This window comes from Stylophora pistillata, chromosome 14 (assembly GCF_964205215.1).
Source record: "Stylophora pistillata chromosome 14, jaStyPist1.2, whole genome shotgun sequence".
Taxonomy (NCBI): domain Eukaryota; kingdom Metazoa; phylum Cnidaria; class Anthozoa; order Scleractinia; family Pocilloporidae; genus Stylophora; species Stylophora pistillata.
The window spans coordinates 23,155,297-23,164,966 of record NC_142532.1 but is presented as its reverse complement, the minus strand read 5'-3'; the positions used below and the strand labels follow the sequence as shown (position 1 = coordinate 23,164,966).

At 38.6% G+C, this 9,670-nt stretch overlaps 1 protein-coding gene across 1 annotated transcript; it reads left to right on the top strand.

Moving 5' to 3' along the window:
* The first annotated feature begins 705 nt into the window (after positions 1-705).
* On the top strand, positions 706-8,486 carry LOC111325614 (solute carrier family 52, riboflavin transporter, member 3-B). Its single transcript, XM_022929447.2, has 3 exons — positions 706-1,809; positions 6,438-6,625; positions 8,223-8,486. The coding sequence occupies exons 1-3, from the start codon at positions 804-806 to the stop codon at positions 8,403-8,405; spliced, it is 1,377 nt and encodes a 458-aa protein (XP_022785182.2). The 5' UTR covers positions 706-803; the 3' UTR covers positions 8,406-8,486.
* The last annotated feature ends 1,184 nt before the right edge of the window (positions 8,487-9,670 follow it).

Genomic DNA, 9,670 nt, shown 5'->3' with positions numbered 1-9,670 from the left:
AGATTGGTAAATGTCAGTTTTGTTTGTAAGACTTCTGACCCCTGAAACAAGTCCTCTTTTGCCTCTTTTGCCCTGAACCGTATCTTTCTCAAAATTATACTTGCTTGCAGTTGTTTGCCCTCAATTACGGCTGCACAAGTTTGCATTTTACTCTTTTCCTCTTCTCGTCGCTTCAGACTACTACTCTCAAAGTAGCCTCTTATATTGGTCACGTGAGGTAACCGCATATTGGGTACAAGTACTATCAAAAGTTGTCTCGTAGTTTTCAATTCGTGGTTATCTATTAACCAACTTTATTTTATTTTTCTCGACATATCATCCGATTACACCAAAAAAATTACTATCTGCCAGACCAAAGGGTCGCAATGAATGACGCAAACGAAGAGGGTAATTACAGCTCAAGGGAACTGGGTACGAGTTAAAGGACAGTAAATCAGCCCTTATAAAAATTTTAAAGTGTCGTAGAAAAAACACAAAGATGAGATTAGCTTGTTTTCATTAACAAGTAGTTCACATTTTTCATTTCAGAACAAGACCATTCATTCTTAAACAAATCCTCGCATTCCGTACATTGTGCGTATCGTGCATTGTCAGTCGTAACCAGTCTCTCTCCCAATGGTATTTCATGCAATCTACTACAACAAATTAAGAACTTTTAATAGAAACCGCTTACTTGTCATCAAGCAAGATAAAAAAAAGAGGCATCGAATTAATCATGTGACCATCTTCACGAGGAGCATATCATACACTACTAATTATGCAACTAGTTATGTAACTCTTTAAAGAAAGATTTTAGTTGCGAAATGGCAGAGGGGCAAGTGTACATGCGAACCTCTGTGTGGAACTCATTTTGCTTGAGAAAGAACATTTCGTGGACCACTTACGTTCTAATCTGTCTATTTGGTTTGGGTTCTTGGGTTGCTGTCAATGGTTTGTGGGTTGAATTGCCTGTACTTGTGAAACATGCCCCAGAACAGTGGAGCCTTCCTTCTTATCTTGCAGTTATCATTCAATTGGCGAACATTGGCCCCGTTATTTACACACTGGGGAACCGCTTCGCCCCTCGCATCGTTCACGAAAAATCGACGATTCTTTTAATTGTGACGATTGGGTGTTTAGCTTGCACGTTACTAGCACTTTACTGGAGCGAAACAAGCACTATTGGCGGTGAACAACACAGCACAGTTCTTTTTACCTTGTCCTTCTTGCTGGCCTTAGTCGATTGTACTTCTTCTTTGGTATTTCTCACGTTCATGGCTACTTTCCCATCCACCTACATGAGTGCCCTGTTTGTTGGTGAAACCTCCAGTGGTTTGCTACCTTCATTTGTAGCTTTGGCTCAAGGCATTCAAAATGGAGGTACAAACAGCAGCAAAAACATTACCAATAACAAGAACCATTTAATAAGCCAATTAAGATTTCCGCCAGAGGGATTTTTCTTCTTTTTGTTCGCAATCATGTTTGTATGTGGGATGGCCTTTTTGGCTCTGAATTATTTACCAGTGGCTAAAAGACAACATGTCATACCAAATCTAGCAAAAATACCAAGAAACAGCAACAGTTCCACACAGCCACTTTTTGATGATACTACAAGAAGCTTATATCAGTCTACATCAACATGTGATAGTTCTCCCCAAGATTCTTATTTGAATGATCAGTCAGTCAACAGTGGTACATTCTCCTGGTGTGAATTTGATATATTACTTCTGCTCTGTATTCAAACTTGGATAAACTGCCTCTCCAATGGCGTGCTACCTTCGATACAGGCATACGCGAGTGTGCCATACGGTGATATAACATATCATCTAGGTAAATAATGAACAGTGAACCCTTTTCACACTTAAAATCTCATAATCATTCTCCTTATTTTTTCTGCCATACATTTTTTACCAAAGTAGTTGTGAGATTTTGTTGTTGGATCAGAGCATTATCCTTATAAAAGGATGGTTGTGATAGACATGTAACTCCTCCCTTTAATATCCATACAAGGGCATAGCCAGGGGGGTCCTGGGGTGCCCATGACCCCCCCCCCCCCCCTTGGTAGGCCTTCTTTTGAGCAAACAACCCACAATATTCAGGTGGTGAAAATGCCATGACAATATCTTGACCTGTCCACTATACTCTTACTGCTCATCCCAAAACTGTAACATTGAGTAAAACATGCATGGCGTGAAGGTCGACATGACAATCTGGTGAGTAGCCTCTGTGACCCCCTCCCCCCTTTAAAAAATCCTGGCTATGCCCCTGCCATACATTATCTAGAAATCAGTCCAGCGCTCTATCCATTGAGCTAACCGCCTCCCGGTTAGCTCAATGGATAGAGCGCTGGACTGTTGTGTGGGAGGTCGAGGGTTCGAGCCCTGGCCGGACCAACACTCAAGGTCTTAAAATAATTGAGAAGAATATGCTACCTTTCTATAACATCAAGAAATGGTTAGATATTCTAGTCTTCTTGGATAGGGACGAATAAATGGAGGTCCTGTCTCCTACAGGGTTAGGGGTAGGAGACGTTAATTTCCCACGCATGAGATAACTGTGTGATGGATGTCCTCCCCTAGGGTAGGATGGGCAGGTTAGGATTGATTGTAAAGCGCTGTTGATCTGTCATTGTAAATAGCGCTCTATAAGTGATTAATTGTCGTTGTTGTTGAAATGAGAATACTCAAACTTATCAGGTAGAAGTTGTCATATTGATCTAACACCAAATTCTTATGACTAATATACAAGTAACATGTGTAGAAGCTAGAGGAGAGAATTAACAATCAGATCTTGGGAGTTACAACAGACAAATTATAGTTACTGTAATAGCCCGCAGACAAGCCGCACCCTCAATTTAGCAGCTCAAATTTTGGAAAAAAGTTTTTCGATGAAAATCAAAAGAAATCCAAAGTCGAGTCTTGAGAAGTCTTCTTCATCCACTGTTCATTGAACTTAAACTCATCATCAAGGTTGCAACGGAAAATACTTCAAAGTGTTACCCACAATTTTAACTCTTTAATATAATGAACATCGTTTCTACCAACTTGACATATGATTGATCTTTTTACGGTATTTGTTGACAGGAATTTCTTCATTCAACACAGTTCTTCCATAGATTTTTGCATTACAACAAGAATATGAACAGAACATTCAAAGCTTAGTAACCAGGCATTAGATCAGATGGAAAAATGGACCTTCATGACACTCTTTTCAAATGTTCCCGCAGATAAGCTGCCCCCCCCCCCCAATTTCTAGCAATGATTTTTTGAAAAATGTGCGGCTTATCTGCGGGCTTTTACAGTAATCAACCTTTCAGATCAGATCAGATTTGATTGTTAATTGTCCTCTCCAGGTGTTACACTTTCCCTTGCAAATTATTAATGAGAATTAGTCTTAGATCAAGATAACGACTTCTACTGATAAGTTTGAGTACTCTCAGACCATTCAGAGTCTTAAATCGATCTCATCATTACCAGTCACTCATCCAAAGTGATAAAGTCTTCTTCTGTTGACCTTGGTATCTCCGACCATCATGTGGTCTTTGTTGTTCTAAAACTTGCACAGAAAAATGCCAAACCAAAAGTTATTTCAATGACGAAGTAGACGTCAGTGGATATTAATAGGCTGAAGCGCGACTTTGATCAGGCACCCTGGCATGTGGCTAGCATCTTTGATGATATTGACGACAGCTTGTAGACCTGGGAATATTTATATAAAAATGTTTTGAATGAGCACCTACCATCTAGAGAGGTCAAAGTGAAAGATAAATCCCTGCCAGGGATCAATTCTTCAATTAGGAAGCAAATGAACCAAAGATATAGACTGTTGAAAGAAGCTAAGTCTACAGGAGATCAAGACAAATGGATACAATACAAAAGCAAGAGGAATACAGTAAAGAAACTTCTAAAAAGTGTAGAAGCTACTTACTGGAACAAGACGTTCAAGGAGTCCAAAAATCCCAAAGAATTTTGGAAATTGACTAATCAAGTGCTCGGGAAAACTAAGGTTAAGTCTATAGGCCCAATAATCGATAATTGATACTGATAATTTCAGGAAAGTCGAACACTTCAGTGACTTCTTTGTCAATATTAGTGAAAATTTTACGAAAAACCTGGAACCATTGGATTGTTCACTCCTACAAACCCATATCAGTCGTGTAACCCCATCATCTAGTTCTATTAAGTGAAAGGTGATCAAGGCTGCAAACCCAAAGGAAGCTTCTGGCCCAGATCTGGTATTGTCCAAAGACCTTGCTTTGCTTGGTGACTCAGTTGTTCATAGTCTGCTGCCAGTTTTCAGGAAGAGTATCAAATGATGCTACTTACCCTTCGAACTGGAAACTGTCTTGTGTCAATCTTATTTTTAAAAAAGGCAGATCAACTGATGTGAATAACTACAGACCAATCTCTCTCCTCAGCGTACCAGGAAAGATCTTGGAAGATGTGGTCAGCAGCTCTCTGGACCATCACATTGAATCTCAAGGCCTGTTAAGTCATAACCAGTGGGGCTTCCGTATAAACTATTCTACTGAAGGCCTTTTGCTTTACCTCACTGAAACCTGGAAGGAAGCCCTAGACACGGGATGGAAGGTTGAGGTCCTCTTAATTGACTTCAGAAAAGCGTTTGATTCTGTGAATCACTTAATTCTTCAGCAAAAACTTAAAGCAATGAGTGTCTCAGGAGACTTTCTGTCTTGGTTTACCAGCTACTTTTGTGAGTGTCGCCAATTTGTCCAGTTGTCTGGTGTAAAGTCTAGACCCAGATTGATAAAATATGGTGTTCCACAAGGATCTATATTGGGTCCAAGACTATTTTCAATTTATGCAAATGACTTTCCGGAGGCTTTCACTGATGGAGACCTATTTATGTTCGTCAACGATACCACTATCTTCACTATTGGTAAGGATATAGATGGTATTATAGTGGTTTTACAGTTGATTCTGGATCAAGTCTTTTCCTGGTGGGACTCAAACAGGTGACTGCCCATGAGACAAAATCTGAGGCTTTATTCAGATACAATGAAATATATGAAGTTCATAAATTTTGATCTGCGGTATTAGATACGTATGATGCACGATCGTGCATCATACGTATCTAATACCGCAGTTCAAAATTTATGAACTTCATATATTTCATTGTATCTGATTTATTCCTTTCACGGGTTTATTACGAATCAACTTAACGGCCTGCTCCCAGTTGGCTTGTTAGCTCAATTGGTAGAGCGCTGCACTAGTATCGCAGAGGTCAGTGGTTCGAGTCCCGTACAGGCCTGACTTTTTTCAGGTCTGATTTTCGCTATTGCTTAAATAGCGCTATCTACTGCGAGGATCGTGCATCATACGTATCTGAGGCTTTATTGTTGTCGAAACATGATTTTATTGGTCCCTTGCCACTATTGAAATATGGCCAGAGTGTCATCAAGTTTAAGTCGTCATCTCAATGTCTTGGTCTTACCATCGATCAAAACTTATCATGGAAAGAGCATATCATGGCTGTCTGTAAAACGTTTAACAAGAAACTCGCTATATTAAAACGTATAAAGTTCCTACCTAAGTCTATTCTAGAGTCTATTTATTTCAAGACTATTCCATCTGTCTTTTATGGGATTGCTGTATGGGGCTCATGCTCACTGGTCTTGATGGAAAAAATGGAGCATGTTCACCTGCGAACTGCAAGGTTAATCCATAATCTGCCTAGGGACATCAATATGGACGACATGTGTAAGCTTAGGGGATGGTCTCCTATTTCATATTTTTACATGAAAAGGGTACTATCCATAACTTATAAATCATATTATGGTCTCTCTAATGACTACCTTAATAACTTAGTTTCGAAGCAGGAACACAGATACAATTGAAGAAAGATTTTAATTATAAATATCACTAAACCAAAAACGGAAATGGGAAGACTATCTTTTAAGCATAGGGCAGCTATAGCTTGGAATTCTCTTCCAGATTGCATTAAGGAAGCTCCCTCTATTCTGAGTTTTCTGAAAGAATTGAATAAAAATAATGACATTTTGATGAAAATATCATATACCAAAGAGTCATATATGATTAAAAATAAAGATGATTTTTTCTATTTTTAAGTATACATCATAGCTTACGTGATAACAACTTTTATATTTGTATTTTCAGATGGGTTTATAGTAATAGCTTTAATATTTACACACCTTGCATCCTTGTATTTTTATATTCATAGATGTTAAATTGTGCAATTGTGCTTATAATGTTAATTTAGTGTGCAGGTCCACATCAGAACTTATGGTCTTGCCTATTTTAGTAACCTGCCTTAACAAATAAACTTGTTGTTGTTCTCATTAAGTGTTTGCTTGATATTGTTTGGATGTTATGGGAGAATCAAGTTACATGTTTATCACTTCTGGGAATTAAAGGGTTTGTAAAAAAAAGCTGTGAATGAGTTATTATTTTGACAGTGCACATCTCATCTCTCCATAGTGGCCACACTATCAAATATAGCAAGTGCATTGACTTGTTTTGTCGCCTTATGGTTTCCGTCAACATCTGCCAAACTAGTTGCAGTGCTAGCAAGCGTGTACACAGTTTTCAGCACCTACATCATCATCCTTGCATCCATGAGTCCAACACCACCTATGCACGGAAAAAACATTGGGAGCTTTGTAGTGGTAAGTTTGTGAAAATAATGTTCACTTGATCGTACATGTTGAGTGGTCAACCGTATAACTCTTAGAGGTGATTAATATGTAACTTCTCCCCATAACATCCATACATGATCCAGCAAATGGGTAATGAGAATACTCAAACTTATAAGGTAGAAGTTGTTTTCTAGATCTAACAGCAATTCTTGTGTCAGAGGGGAGAGTTAACAATCTGATCTTAGGAGTTGAGGTGTTAGAAAGATGAATTCTCTGAAAGTTCTGTGTACTATATAAACTAAGCAATGTCACAAGTGACATAAGAGTAAAGTGAAATAGAAAGATGGCAAATTTTTAGCACTAGAATGTAATTAAGAGATGGTTTTCATCGTGTCATGGGTGATGGACAAGAAAGTTGTGTGTCACCATGAGGAATCAAACCTTGAATCTTTTGATTTCGATAGATAGATAGATAGATAGTTTATTATCAAAAACCTTGCAGCCACAGGCTGAATTACGTTTGATTTACAATAAAATATATACTACAAAAAATACATGGCTAAGAAGAACTAATTAAAAAGACAAAAATATATAATTAAGAGAAAAACAATATTACATCATTGCTTTATGGACATAGTGATGGATAAAACTATTTCGAGTACGAATGGTGTGGAGGCGCCGTGTAGTAAAAGAGTGCTGACTCCTTAAATTGACTTCGCACTCATTCTTGGGAGGTAGTAAGCTATAGAGCTTGTGCGAGGGATTAGACAGGATGGAATTAAAAAGCTTATCACATAAGAACTCGCGGCGGTTGTGTAAGGGAACTAGACCAGTCAAAAGAAGCGCCTCATTGTACGAACAATCTGGATAGATAATACGTAAAGCTCGCCTTTGACATCTCTCAAGATCTACTGAAAGGTATTGCGGGAGGCTATGATGATAAACAGGGCATGCATATTCAGTGACAGGCCTAATACAAGTCAAATAGAAGAGCAAAAGTTCCTCCGACTTGACCTGTGCACGCTTAAGCTGACGCAAAAAATACAGGCGCTTGTTTACTTTCTTTACAACTTCGGATACGTGATTATTCCACGTGAGATCGCAAGATATCTGCAAACCTAAGATCTTTGCTTGCTCTACACACTCTAAGTCCTGATCATTAACCTTAATTGGATCAAAGTTCTTTCTAGAGTGACTGAATGTTATGCGCAGTTCCTTGCACTTGGTTTCATTTAATTGGAACTTGTCAGCAGAAGCTTGCGTCGCGAGTTCGTCAACCGCTTGTTGGACTTTGCTGACCTCAGACTTCATGACTGTTTCAGAAATAGTGGAGTCATCGACATATTTCCACATGTCTGTACCCGGGATGATGAGGTCGTTTATCATAATAGTAAATAACCAGGGGCCAAGTTTTGTGCCCTGTGGGACCCCTGATGGGATGGCCCCCCACTCCGAGTAACAGTCCTGACTAAGTTTAACACGCTGTCGGCGACAGGACAGAAAGTCCACTATCCAAGCTTTGATGTGCTACCTCCACTTGTAGTTGTTGCTTAAACCTCGAAAAGGAATGATCTTGCTCTGAGTTATTGTTTAATTGAACTTCTAAGTCATTTCCTTCTGTTTGCAGATTGCTGTCAGCATTATCAGTGGCATTCTGATTAGCTATACTAAGTTGACCATCTCGACAATCATGCGTGACCGTGGTAAACAGGCATTATTTTGGTGTGGCATTTGTATACAGACAGGGTCGTGTATCGGTGCTCTTGTAATGTTCCCTCTTGTAAATATCCTCAAGCTTTTCCACCAGTGAAAGAGCTGTGAGCCAGTGAAACTCAAAACTCCATTTAGTAAATCACCATGTCAAATAAACAACAAATTGCTTTGAACATAATTTGTTAATTTCAAGCTCTTGAGTCTCAAAAGAAGGGAAAATTCTCAGTTCTTACCCCTGTGTTTAGTTGGCAATTTTGACTCTGGTAGGAACAGCTGTGATTCAGATGCTTAACTTTTTCCTGTTCTTAACTAAATATGAGTTATTGTAACCTATTCAAACAAAATTTAGGGAGCATTTTCTGTATATTAATGTTGGCTGTTTTACAAAGAGGGAATTGTAAGGATGGTGTTTCAATAATTCAATTCAATCATAAATTGTATGATGGGAGGCATTTGGCCTAATGGTCAGTGCACTGGACCCCAGGTCAAGAGGCCTGGGTTCTAGAACCAGAGCCTGTTTCTTGAATGTCCCGGTATCTTAATGAGCCCGTAAAGCGGTTCTGTTTTCATTCAAGATGGGGGTTTCAAAAGTTTTGAAAATGATGCAAATAAAACTATCAGCTAAAGAAACAAAAAGGACCAGTCTTGGTGCCAGAACCTGCTTTCCTATCCTTTAGATTTAGATTTTCAAACATGGCTTTGGGCATGCAAAGTTACCATGACTTTTAAAAAACAGACCCCAGTCAGCTCAGTGTGTTGCATTCTTGAGATTATAAGAGTGAACTTTTAGGACTTGTATTTGTTTTTTTAAAGAAGAAGGCATTGTAATTTGTGTCTAATAAAAGATGAGTTTCATTGATACTGACCCCTCTTTATTAATCAGTTGACATAAGCAATTTTCCAGATAAACTTTTGATCCCTAGAAGTGACTTGCATCTAATTTCTGTTTACAATATCAGCTTGGAATCACAAATTAGTCGAGAGAATAAAGGAAATAATCAGGAACTGAAGAAGCTCTTGATTGTGCTGTAAATTCTCCTTTTTCAGCACCTCAAGAAATGAATAGAGAACAGTATGGAGAATATGCATTCTGATGTTAGCATGTAAAGGGTTAACGTGGAGAAACAACAACAGCATAAAACCAAAAAAATATTTGACACTTTTCAACACAAAACTTTATTTACACCAATTGTAACAATACAATTCAGTTCTTCTCCATGTTTGGGAAGTAATACCTAGTTGCCAGTCATTGGATTTTAAAATTCCCTGACTTTCCTCAAAAAATGTACAATTTCCCTTGCTGGCAATTTCACAAATGAATTCTGATAGTGTCCTCTAACCACAGCCATCCTTTGCACTTGT